Genomic DNA, 17,955 nt, shown 5'->3' on the forward strand with positions numbered 1-17,955 from the left:
TGGATGGAATCAAAGAATATAGTGCTAAGCAAAATAAGTCAGTCAGAGAAAGACAAATACCACATGGTTTTCCTCATATGTGGAATTAAGCAAACAAAGGAAAAAAGGAGACAAACCAAAAAATAAACTCTTAAATATAAAGAACAAACAGATGCTTACCAGGGGGAAGGTGGGTGAAGGGATGTATGAGATAGGTCAATAGGATTAAGGGTACACTTACCAAAATGAGCACTGAGTAATGTTTAGAATTGTTGAATCACTACATTGTACACATGAAATAATATACTATTACATGTTAACTATACTGAAGTTAAAATTAAAAAAAAAATTTTTTTTTAATTTTTTTTTTTAACATTTATTTATTTTTGAGACAGAGAGAGACACAGCATGAACGGGGGAGGGGCAGAGAGAGAGGGAGACACAGAATCGGAAGCAGGCTCCAGGCTCTGAGCCATCAGCCCAGAGCCCGACGCGGGGCTCGAACTCACGGACCGTGAGATGGTGACCTGAGCTGAAGTCGGACGCTTAACCGACTGAGCCACCCAGGCGCCCCCCAAAAAATTTTAAGATAGATAAGACTTGCTGCACCATAATTCTGGGGAAGGAAGCCCAAAGTGATGAGTCTGGCATCTGTCACCACTTTCCATAGGTGTAGTTGCCAATGTGGAAGTGGCAGCTGGGATGCAGAGAAACTGGGAAGGGCTTTTGGCCAACTTTAAATAATATTGTAATAAAAATTGGAGTTTCAGTTCTGCTGAAGGGGACCCCAGTCAATGCCAGATTTTCATTTGGGATGCTGAAAGACTGCATTTTCAAATGAATGATGAATTGAAAGACATCAGATTTCTAAACATCTAAAGCCTGGCTTTGCCCTTCTGTCACTGAACTGAGGTGATTTTCTCCCTGCCAGAAACAAAGGAAATCTTCTCTGGAGAAAATTACACGACATCCAAAGAGCCTCAAATCATCTCTACAATTTTACATACACAATATCCAGCATTCAATTAAAAATAAATATGCAGGGACACCTGGGTGGCTCAGTCAGTTAAGCATCCAACTCTTGGTTTTGGCTCAGATCATGATCTCACGGTTCTTGGGATCGAGCCCCATGTTTGGCTCTGCACTGACAATGTAGAGCCTGCTTGGTATTCTCTCTCTCCCTCTCTCTCTCTCTGTCCCTCCCCCACTCACGCATCCTCTCTCTCTCTCTCTGTCAAAATAAATAAAAACATTTAAAAAATAAAAATAAAAAACATGCATATTAAGTGATAAGAATTTACTGAAAACCAAGAAAAAAAACAAAGAACATAAACAAATCCAAGAAGTTTAATGGAATTATCAGAAGTGAGTTTAAACTTTCATGAATACTGTCAAAAAATAAAATAAAATTGTCCCCCCAAAAGGCAAAACTAATCCATACATACAAGTCAAGATAGTAGGTATCTTTTTTTTAAAATTGTTTTTGGGGTGCCTGGGTGGCTTGGCCGGTTAAGCGTCCGACTTCAGCTCAGGTCATGATCTCACGGTCTGTGAGTTCAAGCCCCGCGTCGGGCTCTGTGCTGACAGCTCAGAGCCTGGAGCCTGTTTCGGATTCTGTGTCTCCCTCTCTCTCTGCCCCTCCCCTGTTCGTGCTCTGTCTCTCTCTGTCTCAAAAATAAATAAACATTAAAAAAAAATTAAAAAAATAATAAAATTTTTTTTATGTTTATTCATTTTTGAAAGACAGAGAGAGACAGAGCACAAGCAGGGATGGGGCAGAGAGAGAAGGGGACACAGAATCTGAAGCAGGCTCCAGGCTCTGAGCTGTCAGCACAGAGCCTGACGCGGGTCTCGAACTCACGAACCGTGAGATCATGACCTGAGCCAAAGTCGGACGCTCAACTGACTGAGCCACCCAGGCACCCCAATAGTAGTTATCTTTTGAAAGGAGAGCTGGGACAGTAGAGGGAGGGGTATAAGGGGATTTCTGGAATGCTAACATTGCTTTTTTTTTTAATCTACGTAGTGTTCACATGGGTGTCTTTTTGGTAATTTAACATGCTCTATACTTATGTATCACTTGTATGTGACACTTTAATTTTCATGCTATTATATAATGTAAAAATATATATTGTTCTTTAATAAAAATTATATTTAATCAATGTACTTATCCCCCATCAATTACATAGGCTAACCCTGAATCACACTTTACTGGGAATTCATTAAACTGGCTTGCTTTTCTCCTAGTATCCATATGAGATCAACTCTACTGGATGAATACATTTTTAATGTTTATTTATTTATTTTGAGAGACAGAGAGTGACAGAGAGAGAGAGGGAGCAGGGGAGGGGCAGAGAGAGAGGAGAAAGAGAATTCTAAGCAGGCTCCACACTGTCGGCGCAGAGCCTGATGTGGGGCTCGAACCCACAAGATCATGAGATGGTGACCTGAGCCAAAATCAAGAGTCACACGCTCAGTTGACTGAGTCACCCAGGCACCCCAATGAATGGCAATTTTGATTAAAGACAAATAGGAATGAAAAGCTGTTGTAGGGTCCAATGGAAATACACTTATAACTGAAGTTTTGAAACGTAGTAATTTGTGAGTTGAAAATGGCTTATAAAAACTTTTTTAAGTGGTAAGTGATATTAGAGCAGCCATACAAAAACACATTTCAAGAAATTAACAGTCAAATCCATCCACAAGACAAACCAGGCCCATATAGAGGAAGAGTTGCACCGAAAACACACCATTTAAGCATTCAAAGAGATGAATTAAAGCCAAAGGCTCACCAACAGCTCTTCTACATACTCCAAAAGTCTACTAGAGTCCAGTTGATTCTATGTATTATGACTGGCGCATTTCATTTCAGGCCTGTGGGCAGCTCTAATGGACCATTCCTCCTGCAGATAACAACTACAAACTCTGGACAAAATACAAACAAAACCAACTACTTGAGGGCTTCCGAGAATGAAAAAATAGCGGGCAGTTTTTGGAGGAGCGTCAAAACTTGGAAGAAATAACCATCACAGTAGTTTCCTTTGCCCAGCCTTTGGCACTGCCCAGGATGGGCAACGTGGTGCAAAGACATAGAAACACGCAGCCAGCTCACTACTTTCTGATCTAAAAACAGGAATGGAACCCAGAGCAACCACAGCCTCCAGAATGTGAGGGGGGATGGCAGAGGGCACAGATTCGGAAAAAGTGAAGTCCAACTTTCATGTGAACCCTATTCCGAGTCTCAGGATAACCCCCAAACTGAGCATCTGCAGGTCAAGCAGCCCAAGGAAAGCAAAGAGCTGAACTTTTATTTGAGCTACTCCCCACCTCAGGTGAGACAGAGTTTTCAATTTAAAGCTAGCCAAATTAAATGCCTGCTAAAACACACAAAAAGTCAACACTTTGAAGAGAAATGTAACGATCCAGAATCTCCACAGCATAGCTATCCACATCACCCATGACACACTCCAAAATTATTCAACTGGAGAAAACCAGGAAACTATGACCTGACCCATTTTCAAGGGAAAAGACAATCAATAAAGTTCAACCCCAAGCTGACCCAGAAACTGGGAAATATGATGCAAAGACTATAAAGTGGTTTTTCTAACTATGACTATGTGATAAAGAACAGTACATTCATAATGTATGAAAAAATAGAAATTCTAAACAGAGAAAGAGAGTATGAACGCTTAAAATAAATACTGGGAGTGCCTGGGTGGATCAGTCAGTTGAGTGTCTGACTCTCGATTTGGGCTCAGGTCATGGTCCCAGGGTGGCGGGATCGAGCCCCACCTCGGGCTCTATGCTTAAGCTTCTCTCTCCTGCTGCCTCTCTCTCCCACTCGTGTGCATACTCTCCCTCTCTCTTAAAAAAAAAAAAAAAAAGAAAGATAAACACTGAAATAAGAGTGCTTATCTTTGGCAAACGAAATGGAATTTAGAGAACACGGTGTTTCAGCAGTCGATCATTGATTACAGAGAAAAATACACGACCACAACAAAAGCTGTCACTTAACTAAGCATTAGTGACTAACATCCAATAAGTCTCTGTATTTCTGATTTTTCAAATCTATTAATCACAGCACAGTAAGAATGTTCTCACATGCATTGACCTAGACGGCAGGAAGAGTGAAAAAAAGGAAAATCTTACCCCAGAGGCCACTTTCTTAACAAAATATGAATAATGGAAGATAAATGCTATTATAATTCACTATGAAGGCAGTTATTTAATTCTATTCCCCATGAGACAAGCTAGCAGAATATATAGAAGAGTGTCTATAAATACTTTTGAGGGAGGGTTGGCCTTCCATTTTACAACAGATTTCTTAGATATAGGAGACCAGACATCCCTAGGACCACGCTGCAGTTCTGTCGAAAGCCACAGAATTGCTGTGGATGCTGCCAGTCAGCTTACCATTTCTTCAACGTAAGGGTAAAGCATGTCTCCAAAGTATTCTGTAGCTTCAATTGGAAGCTGTGCTGGCAGATTGTCAATGGAACACATCAGAATCCCCGAGCCTTCGACACTAGGAGAAGCAAGATGCTTTATTCAGATGTATACAGTGTTATCTGTAAGCTCTAACTTTCCCAGATGCCTAAACCATTGCATTTGTGTCATAATAATTTAAAGCTGGGTATCAAAGTGTGTAAGAAAAGAAACAAGACTTTTCAACCAAAACCTCCCTTCTTCAGCCACCCATCTCCCATTTAAATATAGTATGCATGTATTTAAGTGTTTGAATTTGCATGTTGTTGTTTTTTTTACCAAATTTTTTAATATGTTTGAGCATATCTCTGGTATTTGCATAGCCTTCATAAAAATGTAAAATACTGAATACTTTAAACTACTATACCAAGGTAAGTAAGTGATGTATTATTATGTGTCTCTTATCATCTGCAGCCCCAGCAAACTTACCTGTCATGAATAATATGCTGGTCTGCATCATACATACAAAAGGGATGTTCTATCGTTGTACATTCAGTCATAAACTCTATAGATCCTCCTGTGTCAGCTGAAATGTCACATATTGCCACAAGTCTGAAAATAACATCAACACTCAGATGAAAGTGTGGAATTCTCAACAAGATTAAAAATGAATAGAAGTGAAAGGTGCTTGGAACAACTTTCAGTGTGGATGCCAAATATTTCCTGGGTTCTTCAGCTTTTTTCCCTACACTTCACTGTTCAGGACACTGTATCCTTCTAGGATATAGACAGTCTTCCCAAGATGAGTTTTAGTCTCCACACACAAAAATAAGGAGAAACAGAGGGGGAGGAGAAAAAATCAAAGTGGAAAACCCCTTCCCTAGAGAAATCACAGCAAACAGCCTAGTTAAAGTTAACCTATTTAGCCAGCTCTAAATAACTTATGAATATTTGATGACACTGTCTGCACCCTGCTTAGTGGCACAAGGTTTGTTCTGAGGGGGACTTTGCATGACCAATGATTACAGAACACACAGATACATTGTTCTTCATATAAGGTGAAGTCAGTGTGCCCCCTCGGAAGGTTTGGAATTGTAGGTAACTTTTGGTACAGTGGGGATGAGTCTGTGCTTACAGAGCTACTACGGAATTTTCCATGTTAATACAGGGAAACCTCTAGAATTAAGAACAAAAGCCTCAGCCCAGCTTTTGAAATCCTTTAGTGGTTGACCAAAAATTCCCTGCCCAGTCTCCAACTACCACTTGCCTTTATAAACCCTGCACTGGAGCTAATGTCTTAACTTGCTGTGCCTTAAATTGTGCTTTGGTGGTTCCGTATTTATCAGGCACCAATCCTATCACTTGAAATTCTCTTTCCCCTCAGTCCTCCTTTTCAAGCCTTGCTGAGCCCAGCGTTCCCAGTTTCTTCTCAATTCTTGTGCTATTTATTGTTCCTAGCATTCTCTTGACATTTACTTCTTGCCAGCTACATGCCTAAGGGTAGCAATCATATATTTTTTCTGTCCTTTAGCTTAGCAGAGTGCAAGGCAGGTGAAGCGTTCACAAATATTTATTGATTAATTATATACTCAACATTTAATAATTATTTGAATGCAAATTACATGTCAGGCAACGTACTGGGTACTTGAAGCCAAGATAAATAGGGCCGCTATCCTTAAGGAGATTAAATTTTAATAGGAGGGAGAAAAATCATAAACACAGGAAAATAAATGATCGTGAGTTTCAGAGAAAAAAAAAAAGTAACAGACTAGAGGGAGACGGGGCTGGGGACGCAGATCTTTCTGAGGTTACTTTTGAGCTTCGTGTGGAGTTAAGGGAAGAGAGTTTCAAGAGGGAAGGAAGGTTAACTGTCAAATGCTGCCAAGAGATCAAGTAAGATAAAGCAGACAACTAGTCATTAATGGTCAAGTCTGGTGATACACGAATCTCCTATAATGATACCGTAACTAGTGGGTCCAGCTGCTACAAACTGCCATCATTACTGAAGGGAAGTCCTTACTTGTGTGGTAATGTGGGGCAGCCTTCCACACCAGCAACCGAGGACTTGCCGGGAACCAAGAGGCTCTGGACATCTTGGCGAGTTAGTAATCGAGGGGTGTTTTGTTCCCAGTAGATTCCATTAATTAAACAAGTTGTATAGGGCGCAATCTGTAAAGCAAGTGCCAAGTTCAACAAGACAGGCAATAGCGAATTTCAACGAAGTAGGCTGAAAGAGAACTATCAGTAAAGTTCATGAGAAATAATTTATGTTATTTCTAATTGACTTTGTTATTTGCCAGGTCGTTGGTAGCTTTGTGAGGTGAAGACAATAAATACCCACCCAGAATTATTCCATGATAGAGAAATATGTGAACATAAATACATTAATATTTCTGTTCTCTAATGTAATGCATGGCCAAGAAAAAGGAAAGGACAGAATCAAGCGACCTAGCACTCTATTTCCAGCTCAACCACCAGGAGTGTGATCTACATCACACTACCTCAACTTCTCTAGGCTCTATTTTCCTTACCTGCCAGATGGGGATAATACGTACCCCATTCCTCAAAGGAATGCTGTAAAGATTAAATCAGATAACATCTGTAAGCTCCATGGACGAATGTACTACATGCATACATACATGGTAACTAGGTCATTATAAGTTTTAGGATGCATCCAATCACCAACACTTCTGTGATTGGGGAAAAGAGGAGGGATGTAAATTTACTAGGTTTTTAATTTTTCAGTCTGAAACTAGTTTCATAATTTTTGCTTCTCAAAAATCTCAGGCATTCTCAAGCTACAGGTAAGAGTTCTTCTCTATAGCATGCTCTATATGCTAGAACAGCTAAATTTCATACCAGAATCTAGAATCTTGTTACTCAAACATACTTAAAGTTATTTAAAACATTTCTTTCCACAATAAATGCACTTTTTGTTTGGTTTTTTTTTTTTTTTTTTTTTTTGGTTTATTTTGAGGAGGACTTTGCATGACCACTGAGTACAGAACATATAAATACATTGTTCTTCTTAGAAGATGAGGCCAGCGTGTCTCCATCAGAAGGTTTTGAATTGTACGTAACTTTTTGTACAGTGGGGATGGGTCTTTGCTTATGTAGCTGTTTCACCCTAGTCCCCTGTAACCAATGCCATGCCTCAAGATAGCTGGCTGAGGTTATGAGTGCAATTTGTGACAATAGGTGGGATAAACCTAGGTTGAGATGAAACCTCATAGACATTGTGTTTTGCCAACAGTACTAACTAGTCTAAGATAAATACAGAAAACAACACCCCATGGGAAATGGTTTAGAGTTATTGGGCATGTGCAGACCTGAAGTGGAAACAGAGGCAGCGAAGCAAAGAACATATCCAGCAAAACCACTTAAGCAAAGGCCACTCCAAACATCAATAAAAGCCAACAACCCCTAAGGCCAACCCAAAGGACTCACGAGTCATTATGGGGAACTGAAAAACAATATATACATTCATAATTTTTCTCCTTGAAAACAACCTAACAATAGTGTGTTATGAGCAACCAACACAGAAGCAGAGTGTGATACTCACATCAGTATTAAAACGACTTATGTAGCGCTCAGGATATTTGTCATACTCTACAGGATCATACACACCATCTGTTTTCCTGACAAGATGATGATGGCGACTTAACACCGTCCCATAGACTTTTCTCAGGTCTTACAGAAGAGAAAGAAATGAGTAAAGTAGGTGACAAATGATAAAGGTTTATGGTGATAAAATATGGTAACACAGAAACTGTTAAAAACAGTAAAAGATACATGCAGTCATCCTCCTCCCCCTTACCTCCATTTTGGGAAACTTCTTTTAATTCGTGTGGCTCCACATATTCACAAGGTAACTCATTGAAGATTTCTTGGGCTCCCTATAAATAATGCATGAGTACAAATCTAAAAATCAATAGGACAAAAGCCAACATGGTTTCCCGCAAGGATCCCAATTCGCTTTCCCCACAATTACACAGCTCCACTTGTCCTGCCCTACAGCGAGGATTGCAACCCAGAAGTACAGGTAAGCTTCTGGCACACAGCCTACAAACCAGTTTTTATTTATTTTATTAATGAAACAGCATTAATTGGAAGGAGCTTTACTTTTACTTTTTTTTATTTAAGTTACCCAGAGGAGACACAAGGGTTCTTAGAAATGAAAACATAACAAAATATTCCTATTTACGTTTGCTCCACTGCAGAATTATTTCAAGTGAGGAATTATATTTCCTATGGAAAAAAATTAGATGGCTATCTCACAGTATAATACAAATAGTGATGTCCTGTTTGTAAAATATTTTCATTGAAAGATCTCTTTTACAATTACAAGTTTCTCTGGGGGATCACAAATGTCTTCTCAAAACCACCCCGAAAGGAAGAAAGTATGAATTACAATCCTAAATTAGGCTTTCTAAAATCTTACTGGCAAAACCCCAAGTCATTTAAAAAAGTTTACATCCTGTGGTCAATTCCAAACTTTTGGACAACCCAGTGACGAAGGTAAAACAGACCTCTCTAAGAACAGACCTTTATACCATTAACAATGACTTATCCCTTTAAAAAGAAAAAGCATTCAAAACCCCTGACAGCTTGGAGTCAACCAAGAGCAAAGAAAATGAGTTTGGACCATCACTGCTCTCTTACTGTGGGAAAAGTACATAGGTAAGAAAAGTACCAAAAACAGAATGTCCACTCATCCAAAAAGCAGGGCTCTAAAATATCCCTAAAATCCTCACATCCTTTGGGTTAGTTTCAGGGTTTTGACTGCTTTACAGAAAGCAGATGTTCTTAGAAGTATCTGAGAAGTTACCTTAGATACATTACCAGTCCCTGTGAACACAAATGTCAAGGGCCCTATCGACTTTGGCATCAAACCCAGAGATATTTCATAGCCGGCATCGCGGATGGCTTGCACAGCCTGACTGCTGTTCCTGTAGTTATGAGCCATGCCAATGTGCTGAAAGCAAGCACACACGAATTCAAATTAGTCTACATCCTGAGACATTTACCTGTTCTTAAAGTGTGATATGTATTTTCAAAATGATAAACAAAATACACATCTCACCATAAAAGGTGTGTGATGTCCCAAAGCAAGGAGCCTTAACCCCATTCCATGTAAAATGTTGATCATCCCTATTGCAGAATCAGACCAACAGAAAAACCATTAGTCGGGAGGAGCTGAAGCTGTTTTCTCTGACCATTCTCCAACCTGCTCGGTGCTCTGAGGAAGCACAGACCACAGCATCTCAGATTTGGAAGGGGTCCCGGTGGTCACCTTATCCATCCCCTCAATTTGCGGCCATCAAAAGTACTATCTCAGCTGCATCTCTCTATCTATCCCTTCCACTTTCAATCTGCCAAAATGGAAAGAGTGTCCGTCTTCTTCTCTAAGGTTAATCTCTCCACCTTTGCTCCAGATCCCATCTCTTCCCATTCCTTCTCTAAGGAATTCACTCTTGAATTATTATTTCTTTCACTATCCCTCCCTATTAGTTCACTCTTATCAACATTTAAAGACACTTACATTCCTCTTGAACCAAAACTAATGAACAAGCAAAACGAGGTCACCCTTGGCCCTACCTGTGACCGCTGTCAGCAATTTTAGTGACCTAAATAGTTAATTAAACTCGGTGGACAATTGTCAGATCTTGACTTACTTGTCAGAGATATTTGGCAACATGGAATCCCTCTTTATTAGAACCCTCTCTTCCCTTAGCATCTCTGACTTGAAAACTTTCCTCCCACATCTGTAGGTGCCTCTTTCCCTGCCCATTTCTTTTAAACTAGTGTCCCCTGCCCTTTCTTTATGCCTTAATCAGCCTCAGGATTCTGTCCAGGGCCTTATTCTCTTCAATCTCTCCTTTTTTTTCCTTAGCTAATCTCATCCAGTCCTAAATTTCAAGTACTCTGTATGCTGCTGACCCCAAGTCTGTATCTCTAACACAGACATTTCACTTCAAGAACTAATCAACCACCTCATGGATTTTTCAATTTGGATTCAAACAACAAAAACTCAGCATACCCATAGCAAAGACCTCATCATCCATTCTCCCCTTCTTTTTAGGAACATAACTTGCCCTCTCTGTATCCCTTTGAAATGTTCTTTGGTCTTTTTTCTTAAGTCAACTTTTAAAAGAGTAATTTGTATTCAATAAAACACACCAATTTAAAATGTATCATTTGATAACTGTGAACATATGTACACACCCATATTATCACTGACCTAATCAAGATATAGAATATTTCCAACACCCCATTCAGTCCTCTCCAACCCTTTGCCCCAGAAAACCACTGACCTCATTTCTCTCTGTAGAGAATAGTTACTTCTACAGTTTCATATAAATGAAATTATAAGTATATACTCTTTTTTGTGTGTCTGCTTTGACTCAGCATAATGTTTTTGAGATTCATACATAATTGAGTGTATTAGTAGTTGACTTCTTTTTATTGATGAAGGAGTTTTCTATTTTATGGATATATCACAATTTATTTAACCATTCCTCTGCTGGTGGACATTTGGATTGTCTCTAGGCTATTATGAACGAAGCTACTAGAAATAAGTATTTACAAAAAAAATTATTCATTTCTCTTGATAAATGCCTATGATTAGAATTTCTTTTGTACATTGATATTGAAGTTTTTTATTTCTTCTTGAGTTGGATTTGGTAATTTCTGTCCTTCAGGGATTTGTCTATTTGACCAACATTGTCAAATTTATTGGCCTATTCATAATATTTTCTTACCCTTTTAATGTCTATAGGATGTATAGTGATCACCCCTCCTGTATCCCTAATATTGGTAAATTGTGGCTTCACTCTCTTTCTCTATTTTTTTTAATCAGTCTAGCTGGAGGCCTAACAATTTTATTGATTTGTTTAAAAATAACTAGCTTTAGATTTCACTGATTTCCCCTCTTATCTTTATTATTCTTTTCCTTATATTTGCTTTGGGTTTAATTACTTCTTCATTTTCTTGCTTTGTAAGATGGAAGTTTAGATCACTAATTTTGACTTTCTTCTTTTCTAGTAAAAGCATCAAATGCTAAAAATTTCCTTATAAGCATCATTTTATTTGCACCTCATCAATTTTGGTATGCTGTTTTAAATTTTCATTCAATTCAAAATATTTTCTAATTTTTCCTGTGATTCCTTCTTGACTTATGGGTTATTCAAAAATATATTGCTTATCTTCCAAATATCTAGAAATTTTCTAAATATCTTTCTATTATTATTTCAAAATCAACTTTATTATAGTCAGAGCACATACCTGATGATTTCAAACATTTTATGTTTATTTAGAATTGTTTTGTGATCCAGCATATGGGCCATCTGGGTGAGTACTCAATAACTGTCAATTAGGTTAGGGTGGCTGATGGTGTCTTCCTGTCCTATATCCCCACAACTTTTCTGTCTGCTTGTCTTAACAAGTACGGACCTTCAAGTAGTCTAATCCGATGCATGGTTATAACATAAGGTGATGTTTTCTCAACTAAAGAAGGTTCAAAGTACTAATGGGACAAAAGTCAAGTGTAGTTTCCCCCAAACTGCAGCTCTTATCCTTTCTAAACTGTTCCTCTCTTGGTTCCTACCCCTGTATCTTTTCCCTTCCTTCCCCCCTTTATTCCTCTCCATAATTTCTCATCACCAAACTGACCTCTCCTAGTCTTCCAGACAAAACTACTGGAAAAGCCAGACCCTATTCATAGTTGTTCTCCTTTCCCCTGAGTTTTCTTTTTTAACTTTTGTAATGAAGGTATTTAATGATTTACCTTCTTATTTTATTCCCCTAATATTCATCACCCTTAGGCACACACCCATGTTTATTTTTATTGGGTGGAAATGAACACTTTCATGCCCTTGCCACAGAAAAAAGGAAAACACCTAGTTACACTCCAGGCAAATTCAGAAAGTGAGTGATGTAAAACCCTGGCATACCTACCTGCTACACCTGCCCACTGTCCAAATGCCACTACCCGTATTCCTCTATGATCCACCATTTTCTCATAATCGATCAGTCGGATTTCCTGAAGAAAGAATAAAAGACTTTGACTCAGACCCATCCAGCTTCATATCAATGAGTAAGCACATATGCAAGGAAGTAAATTTTCACATTTCTTCCTCTCATAAAATATGTCTTCACTAGACTTTATAAGTTACCATTAGGTGCACCATGAACTATTTAGAAAATGCTGGGTCACAAACCAATAATAGGTTTATGATTTGAGATGAAAGAATGGTCCTAGCAGGGTGCCTAGTGCTCCTTGATGGTAGTTAATGAAACTGGAAAGGCATCAATTCCTCTCCTAGGCCAGCAGCATCCACAAATATATCTATAGCCCCATTCATCCCCATATCCATCCTTCTAGCCTCAAAGAAAACAAGTCCCTCCTAAGGCTAATCTCTGCGAACTGGATCCCAGCTTTTCCCGTGTCCTCCCAGACCACTCTTGAACTTTCTCTTTCTGCATCATCCCTGTGTACACTGCTCCTTCCTACCTAAAAAATAACAACAACCCCTCCAAGTCCGTACACACAAATCTCTCACTTTCTCTCTCTACCTTCCTTCCTTCCTCCTTCCCTCTTTTCTCTCTCCCCATTCTTTTACAAATAAGCTTTATTCACAAAGTAGTAGTACATACAGCCTGCTTTTCACTTTCTCAGCTTCACTAAAACCACATTCTTCCCTGTCTTTGGGAACCTTCCCTCTCAGGAATGTCCCATCAATTCATGCTTAAAAGCTATTGACACACTGTAATTATAGAATGCTTTAAACAGCCATTATATTTCCTTAAATACCTTATGATTTTTACCAAGTGCCTGAATTTCAGAATGTTTAAGATTCATGCAACTCTAAGTAATTGGTTACAAAATGTTGCCAAAAAGCATCCATGCCTATTCTGCTTCTATTAATTCTCTTGTAATGAACAAAAGTTCATATAACAACAAATTTTCTGAAGTACTTTTTAAGGAGTTTACCTACTTAAGTGAAACCTTCCTCTTATAATATTATTTCCATTAATCACTTTTTTGAACTCGTTCTTCAGAACCACTGGCAATTAACTAGCCGAGGTCTAGCATATTTGAAGTTAGTAGGAATGTATGCCATAGGCCTTTACGAAACACATTTCCTCTATGGCTTTTACTGTTTGTGAAGTCTCCCGTCCTCTGCCTATTCGCAGATTCCAGTCTCGTTTCTAATGCTCTAACATCCTTACCCAGGACCTGGACATTGGCCTTCTCTACCCACACTCACTACCTACCCTCATCCAGTCTCATGTTCTTAGATGCCATCAAGTCTCTGACCACAAAATGTGTCTCAGGAGGAGCCACCCTCCTGAGCTACAAACTCGTATCAACAGCCGTCTCAGTATCTCCTTAAAATTGAATGTCTAAAATCTAAAATCTCCTTAAATGTCTAAGGGACAAATTGGACTCAACGGGCCCTGAACTCAACTCCTGATCCTCCCACCCAAGCCTGCTTCCTCTTGCACTAGCATCATCTCAGTCTGTGGCAACCTTCAAACTGCTCAGGCCAAAACCTTGGACTTCTCTCCGGTTCTGCTTTCTCTCATACTGCACGTTCATTTCACCAGTAACTTCTGCAGGATCTGATCTCTAAAATACACCGAATACTGGTCTGTGTATCACTACCTCCATTTACACCTCCCTCATGTGAGCCAGTCTTTTGTAACCTGGCACCCATACTAATCTAGACTAACAATCTTGCCAATTTTCTCCTTCCACCTCCGATATTATCCACACAGCAAGCTGAATAAGAACTTCAGAGCATGATTTACTCTAACCCTCCGCTCAACCAGACCCTCAGGACTTTGCACTACTCTGCTTTCTGCTTGGAAGTCTCTTCTCCAATGGATAAGACTTAATCCTTCACCTCCTTCAAATTTTTGCTCAATGCCAAATTTACAGTGAGGCTTTCCCTGATCATCCGATTTAAACTATCACCACCCATGGTGCCCAGCACCCCTTTTCTCCTTCTGTATCATATTTATCTCCATCACACATATCTCCAAGTGACAGATGAGATGTCTTATTTATATATGTATCATCTGTCTCCTCCCCCTAGAATGTAAGCTCTATAAAGACACTTACTTTATTGCCATTGCAGTGAACAGTATCAGACACATTGCAGACACTAAGCAAATATTTGTTGAATGAATACTCTATATTTTAAACACCTGATAGTTTTTCCACAGTATTTGTATCTCGAAAATTGATTTTTTTCCTATACGAATGTTAATAAATGTCAAAATAATCCCCAGTCCAGGTTTGGCCCTACAGAGCTGTGCAACCACAATTGAGTCACTTTGCCTCTCGGGGCTCCATCTGAAAAATGACGGAAGTGGATTATATGATTCCTGAGGCTCTTTTCAGCAATAAAATTCTACTTGGTAATATCTGACCAATTGGCCTTATAGACTGCTAATCGTTTGGGGGAACAATTCTATCATTCTTTCTGTTTGAAAATACAAAAAGAATGGAGTATGTTTGGTTTCTCTTATTACAGATTCCAAACGTGCACAGCAGAGGAGCCCTAAAAGAAGCAGAGCCGTCCTAGCACTAACTCATAGACCACCTTTCCTACTGAGGTGAATAACATGATGTATTCCCTAGATGCTGAAAGAAAACTGAAACGCCACTTGACATTTAAAAGTAAAAAGAAATGTTGTTTTTATGTTAACATTTATGATTACTGGTCACTAATTACCTTTCTTAGAATCTCATCCAACAAGCCCATATTGGCCTCCTGAGCCTTTATTGTGTGGGAGAAGAATGCATAAGTCTTCTTAGACATTAATTTTTCCTCCGGGGGTCTTTTAACTCCCAAAATTAGACAAGCTTCAGAAATATCTTCCTGAAGAATGCCACCAGCTTTAACATATTCCTGGGAATGCAGTTTTGGTTAGAAGTTATTTCCCTGATTTTTTGTATTCACATTTTCTTTAATAAGTAAGTGTAGCAATTAAAGGCACAATCTTTTGAAGGCATTGGAACAAATAACAGAACAACGGCTTCTAATATTTTTACTTTCTGGCTAAAGATCAATTTAATACTCTCGACTTTTGTAGCAAAAAAAAAAACAATTAGAAAATTTACCACCTATTCTTATTTAAGTCCCGTTAATAGTTTAATCATAACCACTAACACACATGATTTAAAAATACTTGTGAAATGTATAATTTATATCAACAATGCACTGAAACACTAAATGCAAAATAGTAATTTATTACTCAGGTTTTTTTGGCTTTTTTTTGTTTTGTTTTGTTTTGTTTTTTGAGAGACAGCCTGAGCGGTGTTGGTGAGGACAGAGGGAGAGACAGAGAATCTTAAGCAGCCTCCACACTGGGCATGGACGTCACGGCTGTGAGATCATGACCTAAGTCAAAATGGAGAGTTGGAAATTTAACCAACTGAGCCACCCAGGCACCCCTTACTCAGGTATTTTTAAAAGAAAGACATGTATCTGCAATATTTCCTTTCCTTTCTTTCTTTCTTTTTTTTTTTTTTTTGGTTCAATTAGTATTTATTACTGCCCTATTCTGTCCAGCGGACTGTGCTACAGACGAGATGATAAGATACACAAAAAGGCAGACAACACCCCTCCTGTAAAGGCACTAACAAAACATGGTAAAAAGAAGTCAGGAGCACAGTAAATGAGACCAAATTCAAAAGAATTATGCACAGCAGAACCTAAGTGATACAGTAGTTTAATGAATACTGAGATAATTCCTGGGTGAGACTACCAAGGAAATACGCAAACTTAAAGTAATCTTGAAGCCTAGGTAGGATTTGGAAAGATGGAGGTGGGCAATGCAACATGGTAATATCAGTAAGGGGCACTGAAGGAATACATACAAATTTGCAGCCTGGGAAATAAGGAGGTATTAAGGGCATAGTGGGTAAAACAATTTGGAAAAGTAAACTAAGTATTATCATGGTGAATATGATCTTTATGGGATAAAAAAATCATCATCATTTATTAATAAATTAGTACATGCTTTAACTGAGTTCTTTTCATGAATTATCTCACTTAATTTTCATAAAACTCCCATGAGGTGGGTGCTATTATTGTGGCCATTTTATCAATGGGAAACCTGAGGTTTACACATTCAACTGAGATTGAATAGTTAGTACATGGAGGCAATAAACAGTCATTTCAGATTTCTAAACAAAAGGAGCAGCATGATCCAGGCAGAATTAAAAGAGCATCAAAAGTGGCCGTTGAATAAAAGGAAGATGAATCTAGTTAGGAATCTACTTCAAAGGAAGCTATAAGAAAGACACTACAAGAATGAACATATAATTCATACCTTGTTTCTTTGAAAATAATCTATTTACCCATTTATAGCAGACTGGTTAAATAAATCACAATAAATCATGGAGTAATTACAACAGAATAATTATAGCAGAGCCGTTAAACAGAATGAAGCAGATCTCCATGAACAGACATGGAGTGAGTGTCAGGGTATGTTGTCGACTAAACAAATAAGGTGCAATACAGTATGTATAGTATACAACCTTCTATATAAGAATACACACACACACGCACGCGCACATACATTTTCGCAAACAGAAATATAGAAATAATAGATGAGAAATGACAGTAGTAACCTATGCAGTGGGTGGGAAGAGGATCTAAGGGATTAAGATAAGAGGAAGACTTCTCTGCAGCACATCACTGTACATCATTTTCACCTCTGAAACTTGTAAATGTTTCACTTATTTTAAAAATATAATTAAATCAAAAAGGATATTAAAGCAACTGTTAAAATGTATAGAAAAAACACAAATAAATCCAGCTGTATATCACAACGATGGTGTAACTACACATTGTATAATTCACATAACTTGAATACAGCACTCTGAATATTTGTTCTGAGATGTATTCTAAAACAAAAAATAATTTTCAACTAAAAAAATTAAACTCCATTTAATAGGTTTATTTTTTTTATTGAGGTAGAAGTGACATACAACATTATATTAGTTTCAGGTGTATAACATAATAATCGATATTTTTACGTATTGCAAAATGATCAGCACAATAAGTCTTGTTAACATCCATCACTATGCATAGTTACAGAATTTTTTTCTTGTGATGAGAACTGTTAAGACCTACTCCCCTAGCATTAATAGGTTTATCCTTAGTTGTAATATTAGTATTGTGATTCCAAAACTATTTTATGTATAATATAGGATAGAGCAAAAAACATGCATTAATGTTATAAAGAATTAAAATTTTCACTGCTGGAGAAAACATACAAATATAAAATTTTAAAGGTAAGAAAAACCTGCACTGTTAAAATTTTTAATGGAAACACCAGTATTAACTCATGATTAAATAATATATATGTATATGTATATTATATATGTATGTATGTATTATACGTATGTTATATGTATATATATGTGTATGGGTATGTGTAATCTGTGTATTTCTTAGTTTGTCCACTAAAGGGGCTAAGAATGACACTATCCCAGTAAAAATAAGCACACCTAACACGAGATATCAGATCTTG

At 38.1% G+C, this 17,955-nt stretch overlaps 1 protein-coding gene across 5 annotated transcripts in view; it reads right to left on the reverse strand.

Moving 5' to 3' along the window:
- AASS (aminoadipate-semialdehyde synthase) overlaps positions 1-17,955 on the reverse strand; it is a 61,299-nt gene that overhangs the window by 33,946 nt on the left and 9,398 nt on the right. For 4 of the 5 annotated variants that reach the window (XM_042923191.1, XM_042923183.1, XM_042923197.1 and 1 more), the window contains 9 exons: positions 15,147-15,323; positions 12,361-12,445; positions 9,488-9,555; positions 9,233-9,379; positions 8,222-8,300; positions 7,967-8,094; positions 6,425-6,573; positions 4,894-5,016; positions 4,393-4,504 (listed from right to left, as the gene is read on the reverse strand). In XM_042923191.1, coding sequence (XP_042779125.1) covers positions 4,393-4,504; positions 4,894-5,016; positions 6,425-6,573; positions 7,967-8,094; positions 8,222-8,300; positions 9,233-9,379; positions 9,488-9,555; positions 12,361-12,445; positions 15,147-15,323 — 1,068 coding nt within the window. Of the gene's footprint in view, positions 1-4,392; positions 4,505-4,893; positions 5,017-6,424; positions 6,574-7,966; positions 8,095-8,221; positions 8,301-9,232; positions 9,380-9,487; positions 9,556-12,360; positions 12,446-15,146; positions 15,324-17,955 lie in introns of those variants that run through there. The other variant, XM_042923205.1, reaches the window with a different exon arrangement.

The sequence above is a fragment of the Panthera leo genome, chromosome A2, assembly GCF_018350215.1.
Source record: "Panthera leo isolate Ple1 chromosome A2, P.leo_Ple1_pat1.1, whole genome shotgun sequence".
Lineage (NCBI taxonomy): Eukaryota > Metazoa > Chordata > Mammalia > Carnivora > Felidae > Panthera > Panthera leo.